The sequence below is a fragment of the Mesoplodon bidens genome, assembly GCF_964165515.1.
Source record: "Mesoplodon bidens genome assembly, chromosome: 17".
Taxonomy (NCBI): Eukaryota; Metazoa; Chordata; class Mammalia; order Artiodactyla; family Ziphiidae; genus Mesoplodon; species Mesoplodon bidens.
In genome coordinates, this window is record NC_138174.1 from 63069550 (window position 1) to 63088037 (window position 18488).

Below are 18488 nucleotides of genomic sequence, written 5' to 3' on the forward strand. Positions count from 1 at the left end.
GCAGACTTAAGACTTAAAAAAAAAAAATCACGTATTTTTATAATGTTTTAAAAAATCAATACTTTAAGACATAATAGTGCTTTTCAAAAACTGAGTATAGAAAGTCTCCTTAGAAGATTTTTCATAAAACAATGTAAGACAGTCTTTCCTCGAAATTACTTGAAACTATCAGAAGCTGGATTTAGGAATCTAGCTCTCTTAGCATGCCTAATAACATTAACACCATATAACAGGTTTTGATTTCTTCCTTTGTTTTCAGCAATTAATGTTAGCAAGAGATATCTGTGGGGAAAAGAGAGCGCTCAGGACATTTCTCAGCAACATTAAATGTTTCCCATTTACCACATTTAAAATTCAGATTCCAAGTTTCATGGACCTTGACTCCATACCTTGGATCCACATTTGCTGTGGCTTCATCAATAATCAATATACGATTTTTCCTGAGAATAGCCCTGGCTAGGCACACCAATTGTCTCTGTCCAACACTAAAGTTCGATCCTGATTCGGCTAATTCAGTATCCATTTTACCAGGAAGATCTTCGATGGCTTCTTTAAGTTGTACCTGTGGATACAGAAAGAAGAATGACATTTTCCTAAATGAACTGCTAATGAAGGAGACAAGCCTTTTAGACATTAGCGCTTTGAAGTCCTCAGGACTTCTTATGTATCTTACATGTACAGCTGGGTGATGGGAAGAGCTCCTTCCAAGTAGCGTTCACTGAGAAAGATGGTAGAGTCAACTCAGGACAGAAAGATCTCAGTGTCCCCCATCACCGCCACATGACATCCACCAGAAACCCCACCTAGGGATTAGTTAAGGAAGTCTCTCAAAATATAAAGCTATTTCCCCCAATGTGATCTAAACAGGATCTTTAGGGCTGATAGGAGTCAGTACACTACAGGGAAAAAAATTTTTTTTAAATTATTGTGGGAAGTATGGTTCTCTAGAGACATAATCTCATCAGCACTTTACCATGTTGGAAGGTCTAAAGGTTTAAAAAAAAAAATTCAAACAATGACAAACTGTACCACAGTAAACCTTGAGCCTATTTGGGGGATGCTTCTTTCCCAAGTTTAACACCATACTGAATCAAGGGTACCTACTTCAATTCCATTAATGTTTCATAGTGAATGAAAACTCATGAAAAACAGGACACAACATAAAGTTTTATTTTCCCCAGACTATGGGTATAGATGGTGTTTAAAGCAGTGGATTGTTATAAGATTAAACTGTACTACAAGATTAAAAAAAAAAACTAACTTTTAACTGCCAAAGATAATCTGCCTTCAGAAACCAGAATTACTGGCAGGAAAACTGTAGGGCCGAATCAGCTTGCTCAGAGTCCAAGCTCATCCATATAAACTGCAGATTTCACAGCTAACCTTGGAGAGGTGACACTAAATGACAAAATGTACAAATTCAAAACAACAACAATGTGAGCAATTGGTCACTTGGATTTGTACAAAAACAACAACAATCCAAATGCAATTAAAAAAAAATAAACAAGCCACAATTTTCTGAAATGAAGAGATCAAGCAAATATTCAGTAACTGTTTATTAAGTATTTACTTTCTAAAAGCAAAAGACTGTGCTAGGTTGTATGAGGAATTAAAAACCTGTGTATGGTTTAGAAGTCTAGATATAGTTTCTGCCATCAGTAGCTTAGAATCAATTTTCAGAACTAGGGCACATGCACAGAATAATTCGTATTAAAATATACAAACCATCAGCACCCTACCATTCAAAATCCTTTTCATGCAAGAGTAAGGAAATTCAAAGAAGTGGTCCAAAGTGGAACACTACACAAATGAGAGAAAATCCTCTAGAAATGAACTTATCCATATAAAAACTGAGTGAAAGGGCCAGGCTTCTGTTACCTGCATTCATGCTGCAGCATTAAAATGACATGATTGCTCATTAATAATTATCACATTCCAAATGTATAGTTCACCTTTATAAAATTTTTCTTCTAAAACCTCACAGCATGTTATTAGTATGATTTCAATTATCTTTCAGTTAATAATGAAAAACTATCAGTATCTCCACTTAGTAGATGTTCCCTAAGACCAGAGGAATAAAATGAATGTTGCAGGGTAATTAGGATAATTAATTCACTAGGTCACTATTAGAATTAAAACCCATAATTTTAATTTCTAATTTAGTGCTGTGCTAAGGACAAAATAATCGATCTAGTTGCTTTGGGTTCTAGGGCAAAAGCTAAAAAGCATGAGGCATTATGTTGTTGGTTTTCATCGTCATCAGTACACACATTTTAACTGCACCACGTCATCAGTATTCTCCTAGGAGGTAAACAAAGTCAGTTAAACCTATAAGCTCCCGTTAATTACCTGCAATGCTATAAATGTCCATCCATATATATTGATGTTAACAAATTAATTACATTTTATAAATTACCTCTTCTAAGGCATTCCACAGTTCCTCATCCGTATGCTCATTAAAGGGATCCAGATTTTTCCTCATTGTTCCAGTGAATAAAACAGGTTCCTAAATGTCACAAAATAGGGAATGTTATTACTGTAGCTTATTTTCATTTTACACGAATGCTTACAGAAAATAATTAAAATACAAAAGAAAAATTCACTATAATCATTAGTAATAAGGTTGCAAATGCCTCTTTACAAAATTTTATCTCTATTAACTTTCCATTTTATAAAATGTGCTCCAAAATATCTTCCAGACCACTGAACACTAATAACAGAAGAAAGTGTTGAAATGTATCACCTGAAGAAGAAATGGAAGAAGAGAAAGAAAGGGTTGATTTTTTTTTTAAAAAATGCCTTCCTGGTAATATCTACTTAAACAGAAACAAACAAAAAGGAAAGAGGATATAATTATTTGAGGAAGGTTACATCAAGAGCTATTATAAGTTAACTGCCAATCCTGGTAGGATACTGGAAAATGCCAAGAGCATGATTAGTGGAAGTTTGTGGCTCAAAGCAGAATTGCTAAATATTTGCACATTTGAACTAGAATATTTTCTTCATTCCTAAAACAGCCTTCAGGGATAGGGAATCTCTCCACATGTGTGAATGGAACATCTCCATATGTGCAAAGAGAATGTCAGCTACTGGGGCCTGTGGCACCTCTGGTTCATGAGGATTTGGCCTCTGATTAGGCATCAGCTGATCCCCATGTTCTCTCACCAGTGCATCAGGATTACATGCCTCACAGAACCTCATTATTAACTGCAAGGCCAGGATGACCTGAAACCCACTGTGACCTGTGTCATAATGAAACTATTTTGATTTAAATAGCTCTTCCTATTCATTTGCTTCAGGAGGAACCACAAGGAAATTACTCTGCAAATATATGCCTCTTGCTGGGTTTCAAGAGAGAATCTTGTATGTAAACTCATGTAGGCCATTTAAGTTTTCTTCTGGAAGGCTCTAGTAAGCCAGGGCACAAGACTATTGGCAACAGAGAAGAGCCCAATGGTCTTGGGGCTGGACTGTTCTTCCTCACTTCACAAAGGCCTGAGAAGAAAGAAGACAGACATTTCTTTTCCTTAGCCAAGAAGAATGACACTCAGAGAACCTCCAGTATGTTCTTTCCCTATTGTCTTAGTTTTAAGTCTGGTGAGAGAGAAATGCATGAAAACACAGGGTGTGCCACGGAAAACATGCATGCCTAAGCAAAATCCAAAATTGAAGACATTATAAAGGCAGCTTTCTTTGCACAAAGTTGATCAAGTGGCTGATACACTCCAAAAGCACTGAAATCACCGGTCACACGATGTTTCAAAATGATTACTGAATTGAACTGAAAAACCCAAGACCCAAGTTCCTTGTCAGGGGAATTACTATCATTCTACTCCAGAGTTTTATAAAAAAGTTTTTTATTCTTTGTAATTATCAACTCTAAGATTCTAAGAAGCCAGGCGATTTTTCTTCTTTTATCTGTGTCCATGAGGTTTACACTAACGATGTGGCCAGAAGACGGAAGGCCAGTCCCCAGTATTCCACCCTCTCCCTTGACTCTTCTCCACATTCACCACTTAAGGCTCTAAACCATGGGCAGGATGCTACTCTGAGGCCCCAAATGAGGGGCTCTTCAAGGACTGGTGTTTGAGGAGATAAAGGGGCTGAAAGATGCCAGGTTTAGGAATTAATTGGATTTAGCCCAACTGGGAGAAGTGAGACAGGGTATCCGCTTATAGTCACAACGGGACCATTTGTTTGGCCAACAGGGCTTGTACAACCTGAACATTTTTTCCTTCAGTTCTTCTCATAGACCAAATTCACATGCGGTAAGAGGTCTAAGTTTTTGATGAAGTGCCTACCTGGTTTTCTTAGTACACTCCAGAGTCATTTCTTAAGCTAATCTATGAAATAAATTGCTCTCTTTTTAAAAGACAGACCTTTCTTCCTTCCTTGAACAATCAAAGGGCTCACAGTATTAGCACGTCTATGAAGTGCGGTTTTGGTGGTTCAAGAGAGCAGTCACAGGGACCTCATTTAAAGTTTAATCACAGGCTTCCCTGGTGGTGCAGTGGTTAAGAATCTGCCTGCCAATGCAGGGGACATGGGTTTGATCCCTGGTCCGGGAAGATCCCACATGCCGCAGAGCAACTAAGCCCGTGCGCCACGCGCCACGACTACTGAGCCTGTGCTGTAGAACCCACGAGCCACAACTACTGAGCCCGCGAGCCACAACTACTGAAGCCCGAGCACCTAGAGCCCGTGCTCCACAACAAGAGAAGCCACCGCAATGAGAAGCTTGCGCACCGCAACGAAGAGTAGCCCCCACTCGCCGCAGCTAGAGAAAGCCCGTGCGCAGCAACCAATACCCAACGCAGGCAAAAATAAAATAAATAAATAAATAAGTAAGTAAGTAAAGTTCAATCACCTATTTCATAATCAGGGCCTCTCTCTATTGTCACTTCCCTCACCTTCTTCTCTTTAGGAAACTCTTTGAAGGGCATGAGTCTCTCCAAAGACTAGGGGACTGAAACGGGATTCTGTGCAGAAGAGGAGTCCCTCATTTCTGAACCCCTGACCAACGCCTGAACTTGGATTACGCTAACCTTTAAACAGAGCCCTCAGACACCCTGTAGGCCTTAAGGGCCGAGAGGGTGCCCACTTAAGTCTGTACTGTCAGTCTAAAAGGATCTATTTGGCAATTTCACTTCTTTATTTAGCAGCACTGGATGGAAGAAAACTGTTTTCTATACAAGAATATTTCTCTTTGTTATGACATGCCCAATATATATTTCAAAATCAGCAAAATTTCAATCAAAACTTGTTGACTGAAAAGAATGATTTACTAAAACATTAACTGATTGAAGCTGTATTTTTCTTTAAAGCCAGCAGGCAATTTGTGAACCATGTCTGTTTTAATATGTCGATGTGTTTTATGCATGGTGTTCATTTTGGTTTCTGCTCATTCTTCTTTCATCCACTTGCCAAATAAGAAAACATTATATTATCGACAAAAGGTAATAAAATGCTCACAGTAGACACAGACTGCAAGGGCAGATAAGGGTCAAATTAATGATCATTTCTGATAGATATTATTATTTAAAGTACCCACCTCGAAGCAATGAAGTTAATAAACTAATTGTATAAGTACGTGTTGTAAAAATGTTTGCATGCAGAACACTTCAGTGCAGAGATTTATGGCAGGATATACAAAGTCCATGTAAATATACGCTAAATTTATTAGCCTAAGAATATTTTTTTCTGAAGGGACACAACGAAACCTCACTTAATAAGAGGTGGCACAGTAGAGTCAAAAACAGATGCTCTTGTTCAACGTAGTATTTTAAATGAAGCATTCGTTTCAAACCTGTTTTTCATCAAGGTTTCAAGTTGATACTTTTTACATGTAACCCTTTGTGCCATATTCAGTAGTAATTTTTTCCTTGTTACTAACATAACATGAGTTCGTATTAGGCGTGTAACCCAAAATTGGCCACTCTGAATCAGAGTATTTAATATAGTAAATTGATAATCCCTCGACACAACCGTAAGACTGAAAACTGCAGTCTTACTGGACCTTTTGTATACGCTGCTGGAAGACAAGCGTCTCATTATCTTACAAAGAAATCCTACTCACTAACCTTCAGGGGGTTAAAATGCCCTGGGACCAAGACAAAAACTGTACAAGTGGTTACAAACGTGGGAGGATAAAGCACAATCCTTACCCTAATCATTTCAGTCCCAAACCAGGAAACTGCCCTCTACTAAAGTATATGTAGAGTAGCTACTGCTAAATATACATATGTAAAACTGAATGTATACTTTGCTGTACACCTGAAACTAATGCAACATTGTAAATCAACCATACTTTGATTTAAAAGAAAAAACAAACAAACAAAAAAGAAGTAGCCACTGCTGCTGCTTCCTCCAGTCCTAAAGCTATGTCCTCATTTCTAATCTGAGGACTTTTCTTAAGGGGAAGCTCACCTCCCTGTTTCAAGAATAAGAGAATCACCTGAAGTCACTTTACATTTTGATTTCTTTTTTTTTTTTTCTTCTAAATCCTGTAGCCTCTGAATGAACTGATCATCATCCATATTCAGGAGAAAAGGACATTGTTCTCCAACAAAGGGAAAAAGAATTTAAGTCCTGTAAAGTCCTCTTTCAGGGGCTCCAGGGAGCAGTTCCAAGGGATTTAATGAAGACTTCAGTGTCAGAAACAAAGGGCCGACTGCATTAGGCTAGAATCCAGTTGTATTTCTTTACTAGTAACAGCATAGCCACCTCTTCTCTCTTTCAGTTTTGTTCTCAACAAGAAAAAAAGGGAAAGAAAACCAGGTAATCAGCGAGAAGTCAGAGAGACAGCTCTGGTTCACGTTCTTCAACCTACTGAAGAAAGCTCAGGGAACAGAAATACCCAAAGAGCAGACTGGGCTGTATTTAAAAAATACTTAGCTGTGGATTTGATTGAGAAGAGAAAACTTTTAAATAAAAAAATGAATCTGCTTAATCATGAGAAGGATGAGGGCTGCTGATCTGCGTCAACCCTTGGGCTGCAATCAGAAATACTGAATTTGCATGGAAGCCCTCTTCAACTGGAAGCATTTCTTTGTGCCAATAGGATAAAGGGCTCTAGGTGTAGAGATCATCCAAAGAGGTTTTCAAGCCCATTTTTCCAGATCCTTTCAGATACTCAATCTGCTCCCTGCATAAAATCTAACCTTGTCCTCTTTAACAAACTTAACTACTTCATATATCATGCGCACAAATGCCGTGTACCTCTCCGCTACCTGTTCTGCTTAAGGAAATTATTTCGGACGTGCTTTCATTGTTTGCTTATTCCTGAAACTGTGCACACCAGTTGAGGAGGAGGACCTTCTTAAGAAGATAGTATTTGTTCTCGAAAGTTCCATCCGGGACTCAAGGATGGATCGTCTACGTCACCACTCCTCTGCCTCTGGCTCCTATGCAGCTCTCAGTACTATCATTCCAACTCTAACCTGCTCACAGTGAGGTCAACAGGGATGGGGATGAGCCTGGGAGAGAGATCTCAGCCCAGGAGCTCGCTGCTGCACCCAGGATCACAGAAAGCAGGGAGCCAGGGGAGGGGACGTGGGCCTGGCCCACCAAAGCGGAGCAACTCAAAGAAGCAGGACTGGGCTCCCTGGGCTCCCTGGGCTCCCTGAATCTGCAGAATCTGCTCGCAGTTTCTAACGTTCCCTAAATGACGGTGTGCGGACATAAGCAACACTCCTTCCTATGCATTTTAGGAGAAGAGGGATGCAAGCCTCTTGCAGTTAAGATTTTCAGTATCGTCTCCTGACACATATTACCCCATGACATATAAATGAATAAATGTGTTTCTAAATTGATACTGTCCAAAAGCGGGACATAGCACTAGGAGAAGTATCTTTCAGCTCTGTTCTGCATTTGTTACCTTTGTGATGGTTTTGGGAATCCTTTTTAGTGGGGTGCTAGTAAAAAACAAATGGGTAAAATATCAAACGAAAACGTCCTTCAGTACAACAAACATACATTGAAATATACATATAGGTATTTGCAGTCAGACAGTTCTGATTCTACTGCTTATTAGCAATTAGACTCCGGGTAAGTTATTCATCTTCCCAAGACTCAGTTCCCTGACTGTAAAATGGGGATAACGCTGCGGGGCTCCTGTGAGAATCTGGAACAATAGTGAAGCTCCTGGTGTAATGCTAACAATGACCAGGAGGCCAGCCTAACAGGGGGACAGTGAGGGGTGGTGTTTGTCAAACTGCAGGTGCATCCAATGGATCAGTCCATTTTGTGCCTTGTGACCATCATTTTATCATTTATATTAACTAGAAGGGATATAATAGAAAATATTAGACGGCAGAGCACAAGAGAAATAATATTTTTTGAAATGTTTATTCCCGTGTGTGTGTGTGTGTGTGTGTGTGTGTGTGTGTGTACATGAAATCATGATACGAAGCAGTTCTACTGTGACTGCAGTCAACAGCATGTTGAAGTCACCAGCAGAGTGGTTAGCTGCTCAGGCTCTGGAGTTGAGAATCTCCCTAAAATAAATTTGAATACAGGCTCTGCCGCTGACTTGATAAGTGGGTTAAGCTCACAGTGCCTCAGTTTTTAAAGCTGTCCGATGAGAACTAGAACATTGTGAGGATTAGGTGGGAGATGGTAGAGAAAGAGGCTAAAACGTGTTAAGGATTCCACAAATGTTAGGAATTCCTATTAAAACTCATGCAACTTGTCAGGGCCTGCAACAAGCACTAGAGCAACAGAAATGAGAGCACAGTCCCTGTCCTCAAGGACAGGAAGAAAATAGTCGAGAACGTGGGGAGGACTGAGAAAAAATGCCGGAGGTCTTGGTGGAGGACGGGAAGTATGAGTGGGGTACAGGGAGGGAGTCAGGACAGAACCTGGTGGGAGGGGCGCCAGGAATCAAAAGAACAAAGAAAGTAATATTCTTTCCTCTTGTTCTTTGGAGCAAACACATTACGTAGATTTTTCACGGCTATGCTTTTCCCCTAAAACTGCTACTGTGTTGATTTTTTTCTTTGGCTTCACTCTTTAAATTTATATAAATAACGTGGTTTACGTTATAAGCAGTAAATAAATGTAATGAAAATCACCAAGGACTGCAAAAACATAAACAGAAGTGAAAGAACAAAAACATTAAACAGAAAAGAACAAAGCCTTTCCATAATGGGTTAGTCTTATAGAAATAATACCTAAAAGGCCAGTGCCCCAGTCCTTAAGAATATTTATAGTTACTACTGACTGAGCGTTCCCACAACCCAGGTATGGGCCACGAACATTTTCTCATCCAGTCACATCTTCACAACAAATACATGTGACATTAATTCCTAGACCTAGTTTAAAGGCGAGGACACTGAAACTCGGAAGCCAAGTGACTTCATCAAGTCCCCACATTCGTATGAGGCAAAGCAGGAATAAAAATGTGGGTCAGGGGCTTCCCTGGTGGCGCAGTGGCTGAGAGTCCACCTGCCGATGCAGGGGACATGGGTTCGTGCCCCGGTCCGGGAGGATCCCACATGCCGCGGAGCGGCTGGGCCCGTGAGCCATGGCCGCTGAGCCTGCGTGTCCGGAGCCTGTGTTCTGCAATGGGAGAGGCCACAACAGTGAGAGGCCCACGTACCGCAAAAAAAAAAAAAAAAAATGTGGGTCATGTTGACACTCAGTCTACACTCTTAACCATTCTGTCCCTGGCTGCCTCCTGAATGATTTCCTGGGACCCGTTACACAAACACTCTCTCTTTAATCAACTAGCATTGCGCCTCAGAGACAAAGGGATATAAAGTGAAAAAAAAAAAAGGGTTCTGTGTTTACAATGGTTGGTGATCTTCACCTACATGGATACAAAGCTCAGCACTGTTTTGTAAGCACACTCCCCGGAGTGCATACATAGAGCATACTCAGAAAAGTAGGGTGGAAACCGATGGAACAGAACCAAAACCTGGTGATGTCAAGGTATGTTTATAGTCTTTGCTCAGATGTGCTTCCAAAACATTACCGGCAGAGCCAAGAATCATCTAATGTTATTTCTTTATTTACAGAGTTCTTTTATGTACACAAACATACAACTTTTCTTATTAAGAAGCATTAAAAGTAATGCAGGGCACGTTTCACATTCCTTTCATCCAAGAACTTAAAAGCACTTTACAGACATGCTCATTATTTCTGCAAACTAATCTCATTTGGCCCATTTCAGAGATGGGTACAATCAAAATTTAAAAGTTGGGAATCTAAAATCATTTATTTTCTACATTAATCACTAAGCCACCAATCTAATAGCCAGAGGGAATCATCAAATCCAGGGATTCTACATGCTGAAAATTTCTTTCCATTTTTCCTAAAAGGGAAACCGTTATATACATAATAAATGATATATAATAAAACAGATATATCATTATGTACATAATATTCTTTTACTTGCGGTAAAATACATATAAAACTTACCACTTTGACCATTTTTCAGTATACAGTTCAGTGGTATTAAATACCTTCACATTGTTGAAGCCATCACCACCATCCAGCTACAGAACTCCTTTCATCTTGCAAACCTGAAACTCTGTACCCATTAAACCACAACTCCTCCAATAAAGATGTAAAAAAATAAAATAACAAACAAAAAAACCCCCACAACTCCCCACTCCCCCGCCTCCTGTCCTGGCAGCTCCTGGCAACCACCATTCTACCTCTTGTCCCCATGAATTGACTACTGTATGTACTTCATGTAAGTAGTATTTGTCCTTTGTGACTAGCTCATTTCACTGAGCATAATGTCATCAAGGTGCAACCATGCTGTAGCATGTGTCAGAATCTGCTTTCTTTTTAAGGCCAAATAATGTTCCATTGTATATATACCACATTTGTTTATCCATCCATCTGTCAATGGACCATGGGGTGCTTCCACCTCTTTATTAATGCGAATAATCCTGGTATGAACATGCATGTACAGATATCTCTGTAACATTCCCTTCTCAATTCTTTTGGGTTTATACCATAAATTAGAATTATTGGATCATATAATAATTCTATGTTTAACTTTTTTTAGGAAACTACACAGTGTTTTCCAGTCACTGTATCATTCTGCATTCTACCAGCCATGCACAAGGATTCCCATTTTTCCACATCCTCACCAACACTTATTTCTTGGTTTCTAATTTTTCTTAAACAGCAGCCATCATAAAGGGTGTGAGATGGCATATCATTGTGATCTAACAGGATTGTCTTCATTTCAAAAGTACTTAGAGTAATTCCAGGTATTTTGGAGGCCAGGGGTAGGTAGCAACACCTGAACTCAGGCATAAGACACAAGTCCACATTCTACTTCCTTTGGGTGCCATATTCTATATGCTTCCTACTAACCAGGCATTTCAGAGCTCATTATACCCACATTCCAGGAAGTACATTTGCCTGGCTCTTTGATCGTGTCTCTTCTCTGTGGTTCTCACCTCAAGAAGGTATATGTTTTAGTCAGCTTCCCTTGGTGGCCTGATGATTGTAGAGTATTAAAAAAAACCAGCCCTCAACCAAGATGGCGGAGTAGAAGGACGTGCTCTCACTCCTTCTTGCAAGAACACGAGAATCACAACTAGCTGCTGGACACTCATCGACAGGAAGACACTGGAACTCACCAAAAAAGATACCCCTCATCCAAAGACAAAGGAGAAGCCACAATGAGGCGGTAGGAGGGGCACAATCACAATAAAATCAAATCCCATAACTGCTGGGTGGGTGATTCACAGACTGGAGATCACTTATACCACAGAAATCCACCCACTGGAGTGAAGGTTCTGAGACCCATGTCAGGCTTCCCAACCTGGGGGTCCGGCAACAGGAGGAGGAATTCCTAGAGAATCAGACTTTGAAGCCTAGTGGGGTTTGACTGCAGGACTTCGACAGGACTGGGGGAAACAGAGACTCCACACTTGGAGGGCACACACAAAGTAGTGTGTGCATCGGGACCCAGGGGAAGGAGCAGTGATGCCAGGGGAGACAGAACCAGACCTACCTGCTAGTGTTGGAGGGTCTCCTGCAGAGGCGGGGGGTGGCTGTGGCTCACTGTGGGGACAAGGGCACTAGCAGCAGAAGTTCTGGGAAGTACTGCTTGGCGTGAGCCCTCCCAGAGTATGGCATTAGCCCCACCAAAGAGCCCAGGTAGGCTCCAGTGTTGGGTTGCCTCAGGCCAAACAACCAACAGGGAGGGTACCCAGCCCCAACCATCAGCAGTCAAACAGATTAAAGTTTTACTGAGCTCTGCCCACCAGAGCAACAGTCAGCTCTACCCACCACCAGTCCCTTGCATCAGGAAACCTGCACAAGCCTCTTAGATAGCCTCATCCACCAGAGGGCAGACAGCAAAAGCAAGAAGAACTACAATCCTGCAGCCTGTGGAACAAAAACCACATCCACAGAAATACAGACAATATAAAAAGGCAGAGGGCTATGTACCAGATGAAGCAACAAGATAAAACCCCAGAAAAACAACTAAATGAAGTGGTGATAGGCAACCTTCCAATAAAGAATTCAGAATAATGATAGTGAAGATGATCTAGGACCTCGGAAAAAGAATGGAGGCAAAGATCGAGAAGATGCAAGAAATGTTTAACGAAGACTTAGAAGAATTAAAGAACAAACAGAGATGAACAATACAATAACTGAAATGAAAAATACACTAGAAAGAATCAATAGCAGAATAACTGAGGCAGAAGAACGGACAAGTGACCTGGAAGACAGAATGGTGAAATTCACTGCTGCAGAACAGAATAAAGAAAAAAGAATGAAAAGAAATGAAGACAGCCTAAGAGACCTCTGGGACAACATTAAACGCAACAACATTTGCATTATAGGGGTCCCAGAAAGAGAACAGAGAGAGAAAGGACCCGAGAAAATATGTGAAGAGATTATAGTCGAAAACTTCCCTAACATGGGCAAGGAAATAGCCACTCAAGTCCAGGAAGCACAGAGAGTCCCATACAGGATAAATCCAAGGAGAAACACACCAAGACACATAGTAATCAAACTGGGAAAAATCAAAGACAAAGAAAAATTATTGATAGCAGCAACGGAAAAATGACAAATAACATACAAGGGAACTCCCATAAGGTTAACAACTAATTTCTCAGCAGAAACTCTACAAGCCAGAAGGGAGTGGCATGATATACTTTAAGTGATGACAGGGAAGAACCTACAACCAAGATTACTCTACCCAGCAAGGATCTCATTCAGATTTGATGGAGAAATCAAAAGCTTTACAGAAAAGCAAAAGCTAAGAGAATTCAGCACCACCAAACCACCTCTACAGCAAATGCTAAAGGAACTTCTCTAAGTGGAAAACACAAGAGAAGAAACGGCCCTACAAAAACAAACCCCAAACAATTAAGAAAATGGTCATAGGAACATACATATCTATAATTACCTTAAACGAGAAGGGATTAAATTCTCCAACCAAAAGACACAGGTTTGCTGAATGGATACAAAAACAAGACCCATATATATGCTGTCTACAAGAGACCCACTTCAGACTTAGGGACACATACAGACTGAAACTGAGGGGATGGAAAAAAATATTCCATGCAACTGGAAATCAAAAGAAAGCTGCAGGGCCTCCCTGGTGGCGCAGTGGTTGAGAGTCTGCCTGCAGATGCAGGGGATACGGGTTCGTGCCCCGGTCCGGGAGGATCCCATATGCCGTGGAGCGGCTGGGCCCGTGAGCCATGGCCGCTGGACCTGCGCGTCCGGAGCCTGTGCTCCACAACGGGAGAGGCCACAACAGTGAGAGGCCCGCGTACTGCAGGAAAAAAAAAAAAAAAAAAAAAAGAAAGCTGCAGGAGCAATACTCATATCAGATAAAATAGACTTTAAAATAAAGAATGTTACAAGAGACAAGGAAGGACACTACATAATGATCAAGGGATCAATCCAAGAAGAAGGTATAACAATTATAAATATATATGCACCCAACATAAGAGCACCTCAATACATAAGGCAACTGCTAACAGCTATAAAAGAGGAAATTGACAGTAACACAATAATAGTGGGGGACTTTAACGCCTCACTTACACCAATGGACAGATCATCCAAAATGAAAATAAATAAGGAAACAGAAGCTTTAAATGACACAATAGACCAGATAGATTTAATTGATATTTATAGGACATTCCATCCAAAAACAGCAGATTACACTTTCTTCTCAAGTGTGAACAGAACATTCTCCAGGATAGATCACATCTTGGGTCACAAATCAAGCCTCAGTAAATTTAAGAAAACTGAAATCATATCAAGCATCTTTTCTGACCACAACGCTATGAGATTAGAAATGATTAACAAGGGAAAAAACGTAAAAAATGCAAACACATGGAGGCTAAACAATACGTTACTAAATAACCAAGAGATCACTGAAGAAATCAAAGAGGAAATTAAAAAATATCTACAGACAAATGACAATGAAAAGACAATGATCCAAAACATATGGGATGCAGCAAAAGCAGTTCTAAGAGGGAAGTTTATAGCGATACAAGCCCACCTCAAGAAACAAGAAAAATCTCAAATAAACAATCTAACCTTACACCTAAAGGAACTAGAGAAAGAAGAACAAACAAACAAAACCGAAAGTTAGCAGAAGGAAAGAATTCATAAAGATCAGAGCAGAAATAAATGCAATAGAAACAAAGAAAACAAAAGCAAAGATCAATAAAACTAAAAGCTGGTTCTCTGAGAAGATAAACAAAACTGATAAACCACTAGCCAGACCCATCAAGAAAAAGTGGGAGAGGACTCAAATCAATAAAATTAGAAATGAAAAAACAGAAGTTACAACAGACACCACAGAAATACAAAGCATCCCAAGAGGCTACTACAAGCAACTGTATGCCAATAAAATGGACAACTTGGAAGAAGTGGACAAATTCTTAAAAAGGTATAACCTTCCAAGACTGCACCAGGAAGAAATAGAAAATATGAACAGACCAATCACAAGTAATGAAATTGAAACTGTGATTAAAAATCTTCCAACAAACAAAAAGTCCAGGACCAGATGGCTTCACGGGTGAATTCTATCAAACATTTAGAGAAGAGCTAACACCCATCCTTCTCCAACTCTTCCAAAAAATTGCAAAGGAAGGAACATTCCCAAACTCATTCTATGAGGCCACCATCACCCTGATACCAAAACCAGACAAAGAAACTACAAAAAAAGAAAATTACAGACCAATATCACTGATGAATATAGGTGCAAAAATCCTCAAGAAAATACTAGCAAACAGAATCCAACAACACATTAAGAGGATCAAACACCATGATCAAGTGGGGTTTATCCCAGGGATGCAAGGATTCTTCAATATGCACAAATCAATCAATGTGATGCACCATATTAACAAATTGAAGAATGAAAACCATATGATTATCTCAATAGATGCAGAAAAAGCTTTTGACAAAATTCAACACCTGTTTATGTTAAAAACTCTCCAGAAAGTGGGCATAGAGGGAACCTACCTCAACATAATAAAGGCCATCTACAACAAACCCACAGCAAACATCATTCTCGATGGTGAAAAAATGAAAGCATTTCCTCTAAGATCAGGAACAAGACAAGGATGTCCACTCTCACCACTATTATTCAACATAGTTTTGGAAGTCTTGGCCACGGCAATCAGAGAAGAAAAAGAAATAAAAGGAATACAAATTGGAAAAGAAGAAGTAAAACTGTCACTGTTTTCAGATGACATGATACTATACATAGAGAATCCTAAAGATGCCACCAGACAACTACTAGAGCTAATCAATGAATTTGGTAAAGTTGCAGGATACAAAATTAATGCACAGAAATCTCTTGCATTCCTATACACTAATGATGAAAAATCTGAAAGAGAAATTAAGGAAACACTCCCATTTACCACTGCAACAGAAAGAAGAAAATACCTAGGAATAAACCTACCTAGGGAGACAAAAGACTTGTATGCAGAAAACTATAAGACACTGATGAAAGAAATGAAAGATGATACCAACAAATGGAGAGATACACCATGTTCTTGGATTGGAAGAATCAATATTGTGAAAACGATTATACTACCCAAAGCAATCTACAGATTCAATGCAATCCCTATCAAATTACCAATGGCATTTTTTACAGAACTAGAACGAAAAATGTTAAAATTTGTATGGAGACACAAAAGACCCTGAATAGCCAAAGCAGTCTTGAGGGGAAAAAATGGAGCTGGAGGAATCAGACACCCTCACTTCAGACTATACTACAAAGCTACAGTAATCAAGACAATATGGTACTGGCACAAAAACAGAAACACAGATCGATGGAACAAGATAGAAAGCCCAGAGATAAACGCACGCACCTATGGTCAACTAATCTATGACAAAGGAGGCAAGGATATACAATGGAGAAAACACAGCCTCTTCAATAAGTGGTGCTGGGAAAACTGGACAGCTACATGCAAAAGAATGAAATTCGAACACTCCCTAACACCATACTGAAAAATAAACTCAAAATGGATTCGAGACCTAAATGTAAGACCAAACACTATAAAACTCTTTAGAGGAAAACATAGGAAGAACACTGTTTGACATAAATCACAGCAAGATCTTTTTTGATCCACCTCCTAGAGTAATGGAAACAAAAACAAAAATGAACACATGGGACCTAATGAAACTTCAAAACTTTTGCATGGCAAAGGAAACCATAAACAGGACAAAAAGACAACCCTAAGAATGGGAGAAAATATTTGCAAATGAATCAACGGACAAAGGATTAATTTCCAAAATATATAAACAGCTCATGCAGCTCAATATTAAAAAAACAACCCAATCCAAAAATGGGCAGAAGACTTAAATAGACATTTCTCGAAAGAAAACATACAGATGGCCAAGAAGCACATGAAAAGCTGCTCAAAATCACTAATTATTAGAGAAATGCAAATTAAAACTACAATGTGGTAACACCTCACACCAGTTAGAATGGGCATCATCGGAAAATCTACAAACAACAAATGAGGGAGAGGGTTTGGAGAAAAGGGAACCTTCTCGCACTGTTGTGTAAATTGAAACAGCCACTATGGAGAACAGTATGGAGGTTCCTTAAAAAACTAAACATAGAATTACCATATGACCCAGCAATCCCACTACTGGGCATATACCCAGAGAAAACCATAATTCAAAATGACACATGCACCCCAATGTTCATTGCAGCACTATTTACAATAGCTAGGTCACGGAAGCAACCTAAATGCCCATCGACGGACGAATGGATAAAGAAGATGTGGTACATATATACAATGCAATATTACTCAGCCATAAAAAGGAATGAAATTGGGTCATTTGTGGAGACGTGGATGGATCTAGAGACTGTCATACAGAGTGAAGTAAGTCAGAAAGAGAAAAACAAATACAGTATATTAACGCATATATGTGGAACCTAGAAAAATGGTACAGATGAACCGGTTTGCAAGGCAGAAATTGAGACACAGATGTAGAGAACAAACATATGGACACCAAGGGGGGAAAGTGGCAGGGGGTGGGCGTGGTGGTGGGATGCATTGGGCAATTGGGATTGACATGTATACACTGATGTGTATAAAACTGATGACTAATAAGAACCTGATGTATAAAAAAATAAAATTCAAAAATTGAAGAAGGGCCTCCCTGGTGGCGCAGTGGTTGAGAGTCCGCCTGCTGATGCAGGGGATACGGGTTCGAGCCCCGGTCTGGGAGGATCCCATATGCCGCGGAGCGGCTGGGCCCGTGAGCCATGGCCGCTGGGCCTGCGCATCCGGAGCCTGTGCTCCGCAACGGGAGAGGCCACAACAGTGAGAGGCCCGCATACCGCAAAAAGAAAAAAAAAAAAAATTGAAGAAAAAAAGAAAAAATAATCCAAAGTAAAAAAAAAAAAAAAAAAAAAAAAAAAAACCTCAGCAAGTTTATCAAAGCAGAAAGCAGGATAGAAAATGAAGGCACAGGGCCTATGTTGCCCTTGGGTATATATGTGGAGGATAGTAATTGCTCAGTAAAAGTTCTCTGAATTATTTTGTGTGGATGAAACATAAGGAATGACAGGAGCTTCTATTGTGCAAATAATCAAACACTCCCTGAAAACCATACTTATTTAAGAAGTGGCAAAAAAGAAAACAGAATCAGAGCCCAATGCAACGCTCCACCATCACAGAAACCACGTATGGGGTCTACGGGAAGCACTCCACACACACTAACCTATTTAGTCCTCACAACAGCTCGATGAGTTGGTCCTGTTAGCTGCCTCGAAAGAGAGAGAAAACTGAGGTGCACAGAGATGGAATTCCATGTCCCCGTGTTCTTCCTCACTATTCCGTACTGCCTGTCTGATTAAAATCACTTACTTATGGCTGAATTCTAAAAGTGTCTCCAAAGCATATATACATGCTGTAATTCTCAAAGCCCCACAGTTTCACAGAAAGTACTCCAGGGAGATAATCACCTTTAAAAAGGTAGCTTATTTCCTACAGCATAATTCCATCATTAAGACACTTAAAATTCATGTT

General features: G+C 39.9%; 1 protein-coding gene across 3 annotated transcripts in view; it reads right to left on the bottom strand.

Annotated features, from left to right (window-relative positions):
- ABCC4 (ATP binding cassette subfamily C member 4 (PEL blood group)) overlaps positions 1-18488 on the bottom strand; it is a 208491-nt gene that overhangs the window by 20927 nt on the left and 169076 nt on the right. For all 3 annotated transcript variants that reach the window (XM_081214428.1, XM_081214429.1, XM_081214427.1), the window contains 2 exons: positions 2417-2506; positions 390-562 (listed from right to left, as the gene is read on the bottom strand). In XM_081214428.1, the coding sequence (XP_081070554.1) occupies positions 390-562; positions 2417-2506 (263 nt within the window). The remainder of the gene's footprint in view (positions 1-389; positions 563-2416; positions 2507-18488) is intronic.